The sequence below is a fragment of the Gambusia affinis genome, linkage group LG10, assembly GCF_019740435.1.
Source record: "Gambusia affinis linkage group LG10, SWU_Gaff_1.0, whole genome shotgun sequence".
NCBI lineage: Eukaryota > Metazoa > Chordata > Actinopteri > Cyprinodontiformes > Poeciliidae > Gambusia > Gambusia affinis.
In genome coordinates, this window is record NC_057877.1 from 12,024,118 (window position 1) to 12,043,015 (window position 18,898).

An 18,898-nucleotide genomic window follows, 5' to 3' on the forward strand; every position below is an offset into this window, starting at 1 on the left:
GAATTTCTTGTCTATTTCATCTCCACATTTAGACAGGACTGCATTTTTTAAGGAAAAAAGCAAGCAAAGCACTAGAGTGTTATAACAAAGTCACCTTTGAAGGAAATAAAGGTCAGTGCTGGAGGAAAGCTGATAAAAAGAGGAGAGGGAAACAGTTCTGCTTTGCTCTGCTATATTTCAAGTAGATTCCAACATGACCGCACTCCTAAAACTTCAGATCTGCACAGATGTCACTTGCACAGAGATCAACAAAACTTTTCTCCTACTTCCTGTTGGTAGGGACTCTGCTTGAAAACTAAAAAAGTCAAAAAAACAAACAAAAACAAAAAACTAAATACTTGAAGCATCGTGAGTAAAATGGCAAAAGTTGGAGTGTCAATCTTGTGTAAAGGGCTGGTTTTCTGCGGGAGCCAAAGTGACACAGATGGCAGGTTTTTCAACAGGATAGTCGGAATCTGCCAGATTGTCCCAGCTTTGTCAAAATTATTTGAACAAAAAAAAAAGGAGAGATTTGCTCAGATAAGGGATATTTTACATGCTTAAAAAAATCCATGAGTGTCAGCTGTTCAGGGCAGCTGTACCAACAATTAAAACACTCTGAATGAAGAAAAAAAGTGAAGAAAAAAACAATTTGATTTATGTTTAAAATCTACATTTAGACTCAGTAACACACAGATTAAGGCACTGTTCACTGTTGTATTGTTTTGATTTTATACGCTTCAAATGGTAAACATTTACAACATCTAACCTATATATGACCTAGTAACTACATAAGTTACCATATTCAGCATGGCTGAAAAAAAAAAAAAAAAAGACAACCGCTGAGTTACTCTTCTCCCTACTCTCATTAAGAAAAGCCTGTGGGTCAGAACAACATCAAAGTGTGTTTTGCTCCTCCAAGCAGCCACATCGCAGTAATGTGTAATGCGGAGGGTTGGATTCAGAAAAACAACAGGACTGGAAAATGCCTGCACAGCAACCTGCCAAACTGGCACTAAAGATAAAAGATAAGATTGGTCAAAAGACAAAATTGGTCAGGTAAGAGAAAGAAAAGACTAACTCATAAAGAAAAGGGGAGAATGAAAACCTCAAAGACTATTGCAAAGTGTACTAAAAGAAATCAAACCAGTATTAAATGTAAAATTCATTTCATGACTTTGTTTTATTTTTCCTCTACTATAAATAATTGAATGTTCTTTACGCTCCTTGAAGTGGGCCTATGTTTATTTTTTGATGTTTAAAGCTTCAGTATATAACAATTATTAAAAAAAATATTGTCGTATGGTATGATGAGAGAGATCATCTGGAAAAAAAAACAATCTCCTCTGCCTTTACCCAGCGATATCTAGAAACAACCAATCAGAGCCCGGAGGCGGGTTTCAGCGCTGTCAATCACAGTCTGTGTGGCGCTGCTCTGATTGGTTGTTTTTGGTTGGGACGACTCTATGAAATATATTGTCACCATATGGTGACAGCTGTAACAAAAATAATAAAAAAGAAAATGATAAAAGTGACATACCTGCCTTTTGTCACTGTGATTAATATATTTTGAAGGGCAAGTTTGTTTACATAGACTTCATAATTCATTTGTTTATGGTTTATTTATTTTGGAAATTTCAAATGTTATTTTGAAATTAGTTTATTTATTATGGTATTCTCACTACATTAGTTGAAAGGGGTCTCAAACAACAATATACATAATATAATAATTTCTGGGGCAATTTATCACCATATTTACAAATACATATGCAAATATGTGTATTTCATATACACATTTAAAATACTTTCTCAATGCTTGATGTAAACGCAACATGCAGAAATCGACAGGTTTCAGGCCTTTGGTAGGTCAAAGGTCAACCTAACATCCTGGTTGTCAACAGAAAACCAATGTTAGCATGACTGGCCTAATGCTGTCCTGCATTGCTGCCCTCAGCAGATATTGGTGCCACTATAACAGATCCACCTTCATACTTCACATAGAAATACTGGTTCTAGCTTCATCCCAACACAACACTGTGTCTGTTTTGAATGATTTTGACTACTAACTGTGTAATGAGTGTCATTAGTAAAACTCCAATTATCAGTCTGACTTTACGCCCATAATCCCCTGTGGTTGTATGACCAAAGTAGTCATCATCATTGTCATTATTGTTGCATAAAGAATAATCCATGCACATTGGGACAGACGTATGTGCCAAAATGATTACACAACAGGGAGAATCAATGCACAAGCAGGGTTCAGATGCAGGTAGGCCAGGTCACCTAATTACAAAAAAAAAAACATTCTTATTTTGCAATAAAGTGCAGCGAAAATACATGTTTCTGATATAAATGCTGTTCAGTGAGTATTAATATTTTATAGAATGTGCTTGAATGTCAATTTAGGTAAAGATTAGTATCTACCTGTTCTGAACAGGCCCTCTGAAGTTTGGGTCAAACTTGATTGGTTCACCTGTAAGACAACAGCAACATGGATAATAAATACAATCATAATTAATCAATATGATAAATAACAGAGGCCTGAACTCCAAGCCATTAATTTCCATCTTTCCAGCCTTCCATCCATTTATCCATTATTCAAACACCTTTATCGTTGCAGTGTTGTGAGGGGGGGCTGGTGACTCCAGCGCTTATTGGGCGAGAAGCGGTGTACACTTGCACCAAGCCCATTTAAGGGTAACACTGAGACAGACAGGACAAACAAACATGCACACACACACTCACACCTAAGGAAAATTTAGAGAGCTCAATTAACCTGACAGTAATGTTTTTAGACTTTGGGAGGAAGCTGGAGTACCTGAAGAGAAGCTACTCATGCACAGGAAGAACATGCAAACTGCATTCAAAAGGACCCGAAGCCAGGACATGAATCCAAGACCTTCTTGCTGGAAAGCAACAGCACTACTAACTCTGCCACTGTGCTGTTCTAACACATTCATCTTTATTAATTAATTACATCGATTTTAACATGCTGAATATGAACACTAGAACATCATTTGTGTATTACTGACACGCACAAATCTAATGCAAAAACGGCATCCGCAAACAACAGCGTCGGACGACAAAGACGTTTCTCTTGGCCCACTGGGGGTTAACTTTTCCTTCAAAAATCGATCTGATGCGATGCTCGAAAAGCATCTCATTACTGTGTATAAGCATCAGTCAACTTCCAAAGGACTCTTAAGTTCTTGAATGTGTGCACTTTGAAATGCAACAGAGCACACGTACTTGCATTTAATCACTGCTTCTTTAGTCCCCAAACAGTCTCAACTGCAGTTGACAGTATACACGACATGTTTCTGATGCCTCATTAATCATTGCACATGGAGTGTAATATTTCTGAGCAGCTGAGGGAGACTCAGGGGCATCATGACTGGGTCTCTCCCATCTGCCCAATTCCCAAACCAGTGTATGTACAAATCAAATTTGATTGAAAAAAAAAAATAAATAAATAAAAAAAATCAGAGAAATGTGTACACTCTAAACTGACAAACTCGGTTGTTGGTTCAGACTTCTAAAACACCTATATTCTAAATGAATAAAGGAACCTACAATAAAATTCCCTTATACATAGAAGCGACCTCAGTTGAATGGATATTATTGGAAGGTTTATTTTAGCAAGTTTTTATTTTTTTAAATGAACCGCTAAAATAAATTTACTTTTTGCTGATATAGGAATGCTTTTATTAGGACTTGTGAGTGTATCAATAACGTTTATCAATAATTTTCTAAGACCAGCAAAGCCTGATTGTTAGTTATACCTACAACCACTAATGTTCACTACGAGTGAACATTAGCTATGACCTTTCGAACACTTTCTATAACCTAGCAGTAACTATGAATGGCAGAAATTTTAAATACATGGGTCAACAGTAAAACAGGGTGTTGCAGGTGTGCGAAAACTCTGCTCAGCAGGTATTTTAAATTTTAGGGGTGCCCTTCAGCTGCACAGTCAGCGACAAAAGAAAAACACATGGCCAAAAATATACTTGCAGCATTATTCTCTTTTTGTTTCGACTCACTTTAGTGAAGCACTTCTTAACAGAGGCAAGTTATTGAGAACATTTTATTAAAGCACTAGTGAGTTTTAATTTGTCAGAAAAATGTTAAATGTGCCCTGTTAAAGGGTTGTATTGTGTATTTACTGTAGCCACATTACATATCAAATATCCCATCAAACTATTGTGCACCGGTTTTGTGTTTCAATAGCATAGAAATATATGCTGCCTTGGGAATCAGTGCTCCAGCATCACCTTCCTATACACAATTTTAGCAACAGCTAAGCCAGGATGCACAGGATGTTTTTGACATAACAGAGAATCACAATGAAATGTATAGAACATATGAACCACTATGACTAAACTTACACAAGTGTGACTCTAAATGTGTCAGTAATGAGCCAATAGTAACATTAGTTAATGTTATGCTATGCAAAAGCTTCGTCCGCATTGCTGAATACTCGCTTATCTCACCATGTCAAATATAATATGACCTCCTTTCTATTTAATTCAGCAACTTCATCATTTGAAGGGACTCAGACTGTGTGGGGAACACTGAACTTTTGTCACACAAGAACAGAAAAAAGAATGAGATGGTGACATCATGGCAAAAGTAATTTATCTTCCCCTGATGGAGTAAAACACTGAGATCACCCCTCATTTCAATATGAATGCTCTATGCAAAACCAGGGTTTCATCAAAGGATCAGACACACTTCATAGCCCAACTGGATGTAAAAGTCTCACTAAAAAGGACTGATTTTCTTTACTTTAGGGCCACAGAAATGTGATTTTAGACATGCCAACCTACATGGCAAGATAGGAAACAGGGGAAAAGCTGCTTCAAACTGAAAGATGTTTTAGCCCAAATATTTATGCTCCTTTAACAAGTGAAACTACTAACTAATTTTACAAATATGCCTTTGTTTTAAAGTACTCACCAACAATCGCAATATGTGTCAAAATATACCCCTCCAGAAAAGCAAAGCATGTATTCTCCCTTACTACTCACACAGGCAAGGTAAAATAGGTCATCTTGAAATCTGATTATGTAAATTCAGCACTTTTGCTTATTAATAAGAGGAAGTTATCTCTGGACTGTAAACCATGTCCTAATAACTGGTTGTTGACACAGAACCATGACCAGAAGATTGTACTGGATTACCCGAAATCAGAGATGATTTTTAAAAAAACAATAAAACAACAATTGCTAGGGTGAGCAATATGTGCCATTTGCTTGCTGTATACAGATATATTTAAGGTAAATTCAGTCATCTTAGCCATCTGAACATCCATTACAGTCTTCAAACCTCAGGAACTGTTGTGACAAAAATCTACCCATATGGTGAGTGGAAGCTGAATCATACTGAGATCAAGGGGAGCCAGTGGAGAGAGGACAGTTTGTGGTGCAGAACAGTAAATGTCAGGGGATGCAGTCGTGTCAGTGGTGTCCTGACTACTCAACAGCTTTGAGATACTTAAGCTGCCAATATAGAATATCCAGTATGAGATATGAGTCAATATAAGGTATAAGTCAATAGGTTCCAATACAGAGAAATCATCAAAAGAACAAACTGGGAAAAGCACAGAATAAGAGACTGTTTAACTCAAGTGGCTCTGCAAAAACATTTACAAGTGGAATCTTGAGCAGCAGAAAGTTTTTAAATTTCACTCACAGTCAAACTATTCTGGATCACTTCACTCCTCATTATTATAATACTGCCACCATCAGAGGACAGATTGTGTGCTTATTTAACTAAACACAAAATTTAGCCCTAGCTAAGATTCCTGCTCATTACCCTAACTACTTAAGACAAGCCTGATGTACTTTTCTCTGACCCAAAAATGAACATGAAGGAGGGGCCAAGCACGAGTGGTGAAAATCATCAACGATGCTGGGCCACCAGCAGACACTGCATTAGATGACGGCTGTTTAGACTGCACTGCAGTCTGCCTTTGCAGGGTGGACTGAAAGTGTGCTGCTGGTTGTAGTCAGGCAGAATAAGAGTCCGTAGTCAAAACTGTTTGGGAAAAGCCTGGCAGGCACGCAATGCTGTGACAGCTAGTATCGCTGTTAACAGCACTAACAGTTAATTTCCGCTATTGACTTTAAGTTGGACAATGGCACTGTGTCCCTTTCTGAATGTGAGCATAAGAATTCATGGTGACCTACAAAAGGTTTCATATAATAAAGCTGTGTACAGTAAAGAATCGGCAAGAGACTATTTTTTAGCTAAGCATTCCCTAGTATCGTCTTAATTGAAAAATACTTTGTAGAAACGAAAAGTAATTACATTGTGTAACATCCTCATTAACTTTAAAACATCGAAAGTTAGTACTTCAAGACATCTTCTCTCAAAGAAGACAGAAAGACAGACCATGTTTAAAATTTTTATTTTGTTTTTGGCATTCAGACAGATGAGCATAAAGCGCCCCATCCATTGACAAGCTCTGCACTCTTTATTCTAACAGCTCAAATAGTGCAGGTGCTCTGCAAGGCCTGGGTCAAAAGGGTCATTTGAAAGGGACTGTTTTTTGTTGTTTCTACTCACTGTGTTCAGATACATTTCCACAATAAAGAGAATGTGAAGTACTGTTGAGCTGAACATATTTCAGAACTACAGGGATGAGAGAAAGTATCACCCACCCACCTCCTTCGTGTCTTTGCCTTTTTTCACACTTTTTTATTTATTATGGAAAAACAGCTATCCAGACCAACCTGGACTTATGTGAAAATATAATTACGCCAATTTCTAAATCATGAAACAACTAATATTCGCCACATTTTTTGATGCGTTCCAGGAGCTACACACAGGCCTGATGACTGCCAGACCTGCAGGATAAAGAAATTACTATAATAAAACATGTCAGTTTAAAGTAGGCAAGTGGATATCAAAATTCATCATACAATGGCATGATCTAAAGACATTGAAGAACAAACATGATTTGTGACATCTTTCAGCTTGGAAAAGGTTAAAAAGAAGCCCAGTGAAACAAAGAGAGGCATAAATGGCATCTACTGCTGAACAGTCCCTTTTTAAAATTCTTAAAAGACAAAATGAAGGTTTTGAAGGTGTAAGTCAAAGTGTTTATTTGGATCTGATTGAGATGTGTGGTCTTAAATGTTCATGCTCAAAGACATTCTAGTATGGCTAAATTAAAACAATCTTGTGAAGAAAAGTGAGCTACATCTCCTCCACAGTGATATAAAATACTTATTGACAGTTCTTGCCAAAGGCCACAGGAGTTAAGACTGCCAAGTGTGGCAAAATAAGTTATTGGGTTTAGGGCAGCAGACAAATTTCTGATGTAGAATCGGATTGGTTAAGAAAGCCTTTCCTTTAATAAATTAAATCACCAATTTAATGCTTAATTTGTATTTACCGTCTGATTTGCTCGAAGATATAAAACTTTAGTCTATCAGGAAAGCAAAACAGAATAAATCTAAAAGAAGCAAATAAGTTTTCAAAACCCTCTCCATTCATAAGGTTCCCAATTTGCCAGAGAATTATCATTTTAATTGTAAAAATGTTCTGATGCTGCCATCCCTGTGCTTGTCTGCAGGAATGGCGTTCATGATGAAACAAAAAGGTCTGTTCAGCACTCTCCCAGCAGGACTTCAGCAAACAATTGAGAACTGCCTTTTGTCTGGTCACTTGTCCATTAATGTGGTTTGGGAACATTACGGCGATTGTGCTCTTACAATGCAGCTGAGGCACTTTTGACAAGTGAATTTACCTTCCATTTGTTCAGACACAGAAGTCAGTCCTTCAGGGAAAGAGATGGGCAGCAAATGGACACTAAAAAAATAGTTGCAAGTTTCTTTTATTGCTTCAGTAGACAAATGTTGGCATGTTACTAATGTTCAACTACAGAATTGGATTCAAGTTAATTTCATCTGTCTAAATTCCTCACAAGAAATTACCAGAGGCTGAAAGAAACAAAAAAAAAAAAAAAACTTACCTAAAAATATAGTTTGGCTATTTGGTGCCTTCTTTGACTGTGATTAGTCTCTCCTATCTAAAATCCCTTAAAAATGTATTGATTGGTCAGGCAAGGCACTCTATAGTGTTGCTCTAAAATATAGAACACCAATTTCTGAAACTTTGAAAACAATAAACTTTGTACTATGAGAATGAAAGGAAATGACTTTATTTTCATTACACTTTCATACAACAGTTGTTCAAACTTTAAGATATTATTATAAAACTGATAAGGGGAAAATGTCCTAATTTGTAATATTATCTGTCTAGCTGAAAGGAAAAATTGTGCTAATTTTACATACACTACTCTCTGGACAGAATTCTTTGCTGTTGTTTTTGTATTTTGGAACTTGATATACTTGGAGGTAAAAGCAGAAACATTGTAAATTAAGTATAAATAAACTCTGAAATGGAAGAAAATTAACTCTATAGGACCAGATGTTTTATCACAGTCTATTTGGAAGACAGTCCAAATCAAGTTAGTTGGAAAGAATCTCTCATCTCACTGGCAAATAGGACAGGCAATTCTTCAATGAAACAAAAATGCATGCAAAAATGCAACTTCATTGGTATATTCTTTTTCTAATGAAAAGATATGTTGTAAAAAAGCAGACAAACCCATTTTTATCCATTAGCTCTACATGATTGGTTGACCTGTAAGAGACACAGAACACCATACATTGAAATCTTGGCTAAGTGTCTTTGGCTGCTTGTTATTTTGTTCCTTATTTATCCCCCCAAGATACCACATCTATTTTGTTATGGGAATGGGAATAGAAACCCTGAAGGAAGTGCCAGTAATATATTATAATGGTGTCAGAATAACATTAAAGTAACAGTAAAGTTTCCCTTTTCTAAATGTACACAATTACATACTATTAAATGTGATTAATATTGGAGTGTCAGGCTCCAGATTCAATTAGGTACCTCCACGGCTACAGACAAATAAAAATAGTAACTCTTACAACAAAATAAATAGATGAATAAATAAATAAATAATCTACATCTAGATTATCCAAAAATCCTACAACAGTACATTTGAACCACAAAAGCCCTTTCTCTCCCCAATTGGGTATAAGTCTGAATTCTATAAATATCATGTTCATTCATATTTGATTAAAGTATAAAAAAATTCTCCAGATGGCTGCAACATAAGATTGAAAACAAACAGGAAAAATCAAAACCAAACAATCCAGAAACAAGACCTTCTTTTCTTTCTCCTTTGTCTATCGCTCGTTAATGTCTAGACATCTTTCTGCCCTTCTGTCTTTTGATGCATTTTCCCCTCTGGGGGACAGAATAATCATTAAAGTGCTTGTATATGTTTTAGGACAAGACAACAACATCCAAATCTCAGCGTAGTTTTACCTAGCTAAGTCCTTTGGGATCCAGTAAAGTGGATGAACGTGTTCTTGGCACACATGACTTAGTAACTCCCTCAGTTAACTCCTGTTGGTGCATGATGACTTTTTACTGTGCTTGTTTTCTGAGAATGGTAATGATACAGAGTTAGCTGACATTCCTTCACATAAGAAGACTGTTGGATCTTGGCTGGGATTCAGCTCCCTAGTGTGGAATTACCGTCAGTGTCAAATGCTGACAGCAAGGCCTTCTGCTCCGAGCTGAGAAAGAGTAGTTTTGTGGCTGGGGCTTTGTGACCTTGGTTACTTCAGTGGGAGCCTCCAGGCATGCAAGTGATAGCGTTGAGTTTTTGTAAAGTGAGGCCTACTACTTCTGTAGTAGATCACTGACCGGCTCATATGGCTCAAATCAGGATTTATTAAGACTAAAACCAACTATGATAAATACCTTGAAATATGCCAGAAATAAAGGGGAAAATACCAAACTGCTCATATCCTTACGTGTTACATTGAAATGCAGGCATGATGATGATATTTAGGAGAACGCCATTTACCTATTCTGGGTTTGGTGTGCCAGCAGGTGACGCAGCCAATCCACAACTACATGATATTACTGTCATATTACCATCTAAACTAGCTCATCACTGTCACGGCAATGTTTATCTGAAAAAGATTTTTGCAGGAGACGGTAGCATTAAAGGGAGGGAACAAAAATACTTAATATTGCATGTAAACTAGGCCATCAAGCCACCACGTTTTAAAACTGCAACTCATAGTAACAGACTAAGAATGCAGTGATACCAACCCATTGCTCTCAGGGCCCTGTCAAGACTATAAAAATACAGTGTTTAGGGAAGCTACCCATGCGGGAAATTTGTTAATTAACAGGGTGCCCAACTCAACACTTCTATGGTGAAAGGATCTCATATCTCCATTTTCATTTACAAAACTGCTACAGAATGATTTTAAGCTACTTTCCTACTTTTCTGACTGGCTGAGCATTTCTACGAGCACAACATATGCACACAGGTCCCTTGCTACAAAGTTAGAAACATTATATAATACACTACCCTCGGGGATACATTTAAATCTGGATGTGGAGTGGATGACGGTTGAATATAAATAACAGGCTAGCAGCTACTTTCTTTAGTTGTGATACACTGTTCATATTTTTGGTTTTCTTCCCTAAGACACCCTCCTAATTATTATTTTTGGTTTTTCCAATCATTCCGCAGCAATAACCCACATTTACCACAATTAAAAAGTTAACTCTTTGTAGTGAACATTCTGATTTTCATCTCAAGAAAGCAGGGGAATTAAATTCCTTAAAATCAAATTACCATACCATATTATCTTCAACCTTTAACCTTTATTTCACCAGTAAAATCTTATCCCAGTACTTTCTTAAATCTTAAATCAGTTGACCTAGACAACTTCTGTTCCATATCCCCTTCTAAGGCCCTTGGAGAATTATATTATTTAATGGTTTTTGAAACAGCAAAAACTTTTGCTCTTGCTATTTCTACAATTTAAATTATTTTAAGGAGATTCCAGAAAAGTGCCAGAGTGACCAGAATTTACTCTGGTTTCATGAAGTTTTGAGTAACACTGCCATGATCCTCCCTGACATGCTGCTGGGTGACAAAAGGCTACAGACAAAGTGTCCGGTCCTAAAACAAAACTGTTTTAAAACTACAAATGACAATCTATAAGCAGTATTATATACCATCAAGGCACATAGTGCCGTTTTACAGTATAGTCAAGTAGATATGTTACCTTCAGTTGTTATAAAAATGTCAGACTTAACATAAAAAAAATCTGACTTTGAACCCATTCAATCCATTGATATTAGCCTGTGTCTCTTTAAAAAGCTCCTTCTCTTTCTGACACAACTCTCCAGGTATGTGCTTTTGATGAGCAAATTACATTGCAACATGATATAACGTTTAAAATATGTAGTTGTGTATTTGTGTGTGTAGACATCGTTATCATAAAAGCAACAAAAGTAATCATAGCACTATTTTAACTTGTATAAGTAAAGATCTAATAAAAATAAACTGAAAGTATGTCATATTATTTATTCTTCATTTATTATTTATTCATAAATAGACAACAGGAAGCAGGCTCAACAAGCAGGATATTATTTGATCTAAAGACGTGATGAGAAACCAAGTTACTAACATCTATCATTGTGAAAAGGGCTACAAAGCCAACCATTCATATGTTTGGGGACTCTTGTGAACCACAGTGTTGCTTCAGGACCAAGACCACTTATTGATGGAGCCATGCATTCACCTGTCGAGCAAAGAATACTGATGTAAAAGGTACTTGGAACACAAGTTCACGCGAGCTATGCAGCAGGGGAAGGATCTCAAGCAAGACCATTTCTGAATATCTCAGAATTAAAAGAAAAAAAAAACAATAATGAAAAAAAAAACAAAAAAAAAACAGATTTAAATCTAATTGAGATCCAATGGCATAATATGTCCTTCATGCCCCAAAACTATTCAATGTGACAGAATTAAAACAATTTCACAAAGAACAGTAGGCCAAAATCCACCCACAACAATGTAAAAGATTTACTGCCAGTTACTGTAATGCTTATTGGTCGCAGCCATAGGTGGTACAGACATTTATTAGGTTTATGGGGTAATACCTTTTTCACATAGGAGTAGGTTGGGTTGGAGAGCTTCTATAAACTGCATTTTATGTTTACTCCGATGACCTTTGATGGTGAAAAGCATTTGATGGTCTAAACATTGAATAGTGACAAAATAGCAAAAACCGAAAGAAAATGAATAAATTAGGGGAAATATATTTTCACTGCACTGAAAATATAATAATGTCTAGCTAAATTCTCTCCCAAAATTTCTAGAAAGCAGCACTTCAGCCTGTATGACAGAGTAAAGCATGTACACTATAAAATAAAAAGAATGTATATCACAGACATACGTTAAAGGACCCATGGGGTAATGACTTACTTTACCTACAATTTACATAATGTTCTCCAATGTCAAATCCATTGTAGATTATAGAGAATGAGGCTGAACTTGTGAAAGAGGAGAGACAGAGTCTGACATTCCCCATGGTGAGCTGCACGTCTGCAGAGAACAGAGAGGATCAACTGCAGCTGACAGGCTGCAGCCTTGATTGGCAGATTGCTGGAGTCATGAGCTCTAAGGGGAGAACTGAGTCAGGATTTGGGGGGTGGGTGCCAGGAAGACACAGAAGCTATCCCCATCTGGGGATCCGTCAGACGCCGATTTGACAATGCCTCTGTTAAATTTGCAGTTTTTGTGATAGCCTAAACTTTTCCGGATCACATACTCATTCTGGTTTCTTTGCGAATTAAGGAGGGAAGCATGTTGATTTGCACTGCTATAAATAATCTACAAATATATGTTGCATTATAGATAAAAAAAAAAAAAAATCAGTTACAGATAAAGATGTGTACATTCAGGAGGATAAGTGGTGTCAAAGGATTGGATATCTATGAACTTAGTCCCCGTTCCTTAAGCGAAGTAACCAAATAAATTCAGGTTCTAAATCACAGGTTTTTCATTCTGCATGAGCTTCTGTGGTTGATTCTGAACACTATACTCTGTGCTTTAAACATGTCTAGCATGATAAGACATGTTTATCAAACTTTTCACACCCAAACACTCATCACAGACAATAGAACTTTATAAAATTCCAGCAAAAATCTAAGAAGCATTACATTATGAACCAAAACAATGTGAAAGGTGATAATCATTTAGCAATTACTGCTCTAAATCACTGTGCTGATATTAAATGTCTACTGCTGCATGTGAGACACATCTAACCATAACTTGGGGGACTTAATGAAAACCAGCTATTGGAAAAAAAAATCATTATTCTGGCTTGGTTTCATTAGAAAGATACTACTGCCTAAAGATAAAAGATTGCATTGCTTGGGTAATTATGAAGGTGGGTTAATGGAGAGAAAATCTGCATATGGCCTAAATATATCTAAATCTATCATTGTGAGCTAAGAGTCGCAAATGCAGACTTACAGAGGTTATAAATCCTCTGTTTTTGAATGTGTTAAAAAAAATGCACCCCTTTTGCCCATAGTAGTGCTAAGACAAGAAAGAAATGAAAATAATTCAAATAGGACACATGGGTGCTAATATTACTGGTCTGATGTGAAAACAAGACTGAGAATATATGAAAACATTATGCAGGAGGTAAATGGGTACAATGGTATTGAGATGCTGAGAAACAGAGAAACACCACCGCAACACTTATCATCCTTAAAATAACAATATATTTTTAGAATTGCAAGATCTACGAGATGGAAAAGACACAAACCTAGTATCATCATTTGGAGATTAAATTTAGATCTGAAAGGTCTACATTTTATTTTACATTAAATGTAAAAAAAATAAAATAAAAAATAACAATCTGTCCATCAATAGTTCAATATTTTTAACTAGATAAGTGATTTTAAAATGCACACCTCTGACTTAAAAGGGATCTTTTGAGTCAGCCCTTCAAAACTTCCATTACACAATTCCATATATGATTGATGATGTAACGCATTGAACCATCTGAAAATCAGTAGTCCAAGAATGGATTGTTCTATTGAACTTTCTAACGGGAATAAGCTGGATGGAAGTGTGACCACTGAAAAAAAAATTGTGTCCTTTTCATCACAACTTTTGCAATTAGCAAATGTGGGTGAACTCCATGAAAGCAAACAGATGAAGTGGAAGTATTTATACTCAGCCTAAAACAACATGTTTCTTTATGCAATATGTTTCCATGGGAAGCACAAGACCCCGCAAGGATCATGAAACAATTAAAATCTTGAATTTAAGGCAATTTAGGCCCTGAAGCATGAGAACACATCGCAGATGTGACTTTATTAGCTCAAGCAGGAAAACGTTTTGACAAAACGCTTCAGGATGGGATGAAGATGATTTTTAAACATATTCTGTTTTGTGGTGAACACAAAACACCTTCAAAAGCCTTTCATTTGATCCCTGAATACATAATCGTAGTGGTCACACTTCATTCATATAAATGATCCAGTAAAGTACAATCGGTTAATATTTTATGTTACTGAGATGTAAAACAAACTAAAAATTGTATGTTTTTATGGAAAAAAGCTTGGAAAAAATTACAAAATTTAAATATCTATCAAAAGAATAATTTTTAAAAATCTCGGTGGCCCAGAATTGAGGCTGCCATTGTGGGCTTGAATTATGTGCACTCTTTGTCATCATCGAATAGACAGTACTAAGGCTCAGTACTTCAATGTTAAAGGCAATTTATCCCTTAACAGAGAAAACATTTTCCCACAGAAAGTACCCCGGGACAAGCACATCCCTGTTTGTTTTATTAATATATTTTATTTATTGTACCTCTAACCTAGCCCCAGTCATACTCAACCATAATCATTGGCAAGCTACTGTGACAATCAGGTAAATAATAGCCCTGGTTTAATGCAGGAAAGCAAAGCGCTGTGGTCGCTGCACCAGAGTTAACTAGTGCATTTGAAAGTCAATGTTATTTCGGCTTATTTGCAATCGATTAATCAATGAGTCTCACAATTACAGACGTTCATGACCAACCGAACCCTAAAGTAATGTAAGCAGTAATTTCACAAAGTAATATTTTGCAAGACAATTTACACCAAAACCCAGGGACAAATGTGCAAAACTGGAACGAAAAATGACGCGGTTGTTTTAATGCTTAATTTAAACAGACAACAGAGAGGAGACGCTACTTGTCTCCTTCAATGAAACTATCCGCGTTTTAAACGTTATTCTGCCGTTACGTAGTAGATGTCAACCGTTACAATCTCTTAATTAGCATTTGATAACATAAGCTAACATCACGTAAAAGCACAGGTAACATTCAATTGCAGTTCAGGCGTAAAAAAATAATCTCGTTACGTCCCGCTGTTACAGCGTTCCACAGTACAAAAAACCCCCACAGCGTTTACAACAAAGACGAACCAACTCACCATGATAAGGATAAGGAGATGGGGTGTCCGTGTTTCTAGCCATGGCAGTTAGTAGAACAAGCACACCACCGCCGTGTTGGTGTTGGAGAATGCATATGAGAGTCGAGGTGAGGGTCAGTTATTTTATCCCGTCGCAGCAGCAGAAACAGGGACAGCAGTCCCGTCGTGAAATAAACAAAGGCAGACTGCACGGTCTTGGGCTGTTGGATGCTCTGAGGATGCTTCATCCACGCAGCTGAGCGTCAGTCGTGTTTACAGAGCGACGTCATTAATTATTCCAAAACGGCGTTAAAGGGGCCGCTCCACCTTCCGTACTTCTTTGTTATGAACGAGACTCGGTAATATTCCAAATGGACGAGGAGCTCGCTTATTAAATACGACTAACAATTGACTTTTGAATACATGTTGTGAGTCTTTCTCTGAATAACAGAAGACATGTCATATTACAATATTTAAGGTATTGACAACTATCCGACACTGAGTGAACTAAAGAGAGAAACACTGACCTCAGTCGGGATTCCTGCGATATTGCATAGTTTTCTTTGTCTCTTTGTCTTTGCCTCCCCCTCAAATTCTATCAAACCCCAAAATAGGTTTCATACCTACCTCTTTATTGCCTGTTTATTTAAAAATGGTGCCCTTTCCATGCAGGTAATAGTGAAAGATTTTGTATTAATGAAGGAAAAAAAACAAACAAAACTAATCTACAAAAATAATGTGTGAAGTCTAAATCACAAACACTCACATTAGTCGTAAGTTATATCATTTATAGAATGCCTTAGGTTTGTTTGTGCATTTGCATTGTTTTCATACATAAGAGAATATCAATACCAATCAGGTATGACAACATGACCAGATGATCATGATCTTTTCACTATGGCACCTGTCCAATATGTAAGGCAGCATGTTAGTATTTTGTCCCCAATCTTGATGTATCAGATACAGAAAAGATAGGCAAAAGTGCAAATGTTAATGAGTTTGAGAGTGAATAGGTCAGAGCGACTCCACAGCTACACCTCTTGTGAGTTGGGATGTAAAAGAATGTGGGCTACAGGCAGTTTTGATCTCATACTCATACAAGTTTAATTTCAAAACAAGGACTCCCAACCCCCACCCCCTCAGTGGAGGCAACATACCTCTGTGATGAAAATGCAAGTTGCCAAAGGATGGTCATTTAGAGTGGCCATGCTTTCCAGAGTCAAATCAGATGGTGATGTAGCACAATCTCTGCCAATGGCAAACAGACAGTCCTGGTCATGTTTTTGCTAAGTGCAGTAAATGTGAGAAAACTCTTGTTGAAGATGTGACTTTTCCAGACTTGAATTAATTTCTACTACCTTAAGTTCAGAATACAGAAGTCTGGTATGTATGAAAGGCAGTGAAATATGAAAAGATAAATGCCCTAAAAGGTAAAGGCAATTTGAAATGCTGGCATGGAGAACCCCAATGATTTTCAAGTAATTTATTCTATTTTTGTACTTATTTTTAGCTGGTTTATCCCTCTAACCTTCTTTTTGATACTATAAAAAGAAGAATGCCACTGCCACATGGACCTTTTTCATTTTATGGGTAAAATTATTTTTTGTGCTCCAGTCTGCAAAATCAGACCAGTAAATAAAAATGATAGAGAGAATATAAAGTATTATTTGCCAGATTTTGCAACAAAACATTTCACTTACAGAAATATTACTGAGCTCAAGCTTTAAGATTCAATTTCTGGACCTGTGGCATGTTTGCCAACAAAAATATTCTGAACGCAAGCTTCTTTTATATTGAAATCAGGTTATAGGAGCTTCAAATTCAATTTTCTTTGCTCTGTTTTGCTGAAAAGAATTAAATGACTGTGTATAAATGAAACAGGTTCATTGGAAGTCTTTTCTTTCTTTGTCAACTGGATATGCTCAACAAATCTGAGAAACAATTAACATACAGCAAGTCATAGGAAATTGCATCCATAACTAGTGCAATTGCCAAACATGTCTGTCTATAAAGCAATTTGCAAAAATAGATATGTTTTATTGGCTACAGAAACACAAGGCATAAGAAAATACAATAACTGACCAAAATAAAACAAGAAACAAAAATCAAGTATGCTAAATCGATCCAAAATGTCACAAAACTGAAAATAAACAAAATTCAAAAGCACATAGATTCTGGTAATCTCCGGTTTAAATCAGATATTTGCATACTCTATATAAAAAAAACATGTACATATCTCCTTTGTGCTACATACTTGAATATATACAAATTTCCTCTAACTTTCATTAAATGTAGAGCTTCTCATACATTTTCTTTGTATTTGGTTGAATGGCCTTTTAAACTATATGGCTTGTTTACGTTGAACGTACTTAGATGAACTTCATACAATGGTTTCAGGGATTTTGGCCCATTCCTCCTGATGGTACTGGTGTAACTGAGAGATGTTTGAAGACTGTCTTGCCTGTACACACCTGTTCAACTCTGCCCACAACAGAGGTCAGGGCTTTTTGAGGACCATAACTGACAATTTTGTAAGTGGATTGTTGACCATTTTGCAGACATTGTTTTAACTTATTGACTTATAACTTGACATGTCACTTCACATTTTAAAATTTTGTACTTCACTCATGATGCCAACTATTTAGTAAAATGCCCCAGTCCATGCTGGTGCTAAACACCCCAGCAACATGATGCTTCCAGCTCCATTCTTTGAACTTTTCCTTGTGACCTGAGGTTGAAAAGCTTCGCTGGTTTTCCTTGAAATGTAACAGTGGTCATTATGGCCAAAACCTTCAATCTAACCAGACCAAAGGACATGTCTTTGGAATTTTAGATAAGTCTCTAAGTTTGCCTCTTTTTTTTTTTTTTTTTTTTTTACAAATTAACCTTTGCACTTCACGATGAGAATTTTCCTGTCTTCTAAATCTCACTATTTTTGTCTAGGCAAGTTCAACTTTATTTGGCCTGTTTGCAAACTTAGACATATATTCATATATTACACAAGACTGATACTATTTGGGGCAACATACTATTAGCTTCTTTATTATTATAATTATTTGTATGTTTTGTTCAGGTTTATGTTCTATCTGAACAATGTAATAGGTAACAACAAGGTTTTCTTGTTCTAAATGCAATGAACAAGCCTAACAGCTTACCATATTCCTGTGTTGTATTTGGCTCAGCAAAAGCAGGCTGCTGACTGGTGCCTCTGTTGATAAGAGGTTGGAGTTAATTAAAAAAAGCTTTTGTCCTTAGCCATTTGCCTTGTAGTTTACTGGGTTTGTTCCCTCTGGAGCTGTGCTTCAAAATGCATTTTAGACCTCAGGGACTCCTTGAATTATAAAACAACTGACTGAAAGCTACCAATTCCTGCCAGTTTACAATGACCAGAGGTTTCCGGATGTTTTCATCTCTTTTGATGCAGGCAGTCTGATGATTGCATTTATGATGCTGCCACTGGATAATAGAGAGAGGTTGGAAGCATAAAAAATGAATTTGGTACTTATATTTATTTTTGAAGATGTCTTCATACAAAGCCAGCTCGGTATGAGTCATATGTGAGTGCAGTGAGTCACTTCAACATACA

General features: G+C 36.4%; 1 protein-coding gene across 2 annotated transcripts in view; it reads right to left on the reverse strand.

Moving 5' to 3' along the window:
- slc44a5b (solute carrier family 44 member 5b) overlaps nt 1-15,609 on the reverse strand; it is a 29,101-nt gene extending 13,492 nt beyond the window's left edge. Inside the window, exons 1-2 of one of the 2 annotated variants that reach the window (XM_044128709.1) lie at nt 15,334-15,608; nt 2,404-2,452 (exon numbers count right to left, since the gene is read on the reverse strand). In XM_044128709.1, coding sequence (XP_043984644.1) covers nt 2,404-2,452; nt 15,334-15,376 — 92 coding nt within the window. In that variant the 5' untranslated portion in view covers nt 15,377-15,608. Of the gene's footprint in view, nt 1-2,403; nt 2,453-15,333 lie in introns of both variants that reach the window. The other variant, XM_044128710.1, reaches the window with a different exon arrangement.
- Nucleotides 15,610-18,898: the final 3,289 nt, after the last annotated feature.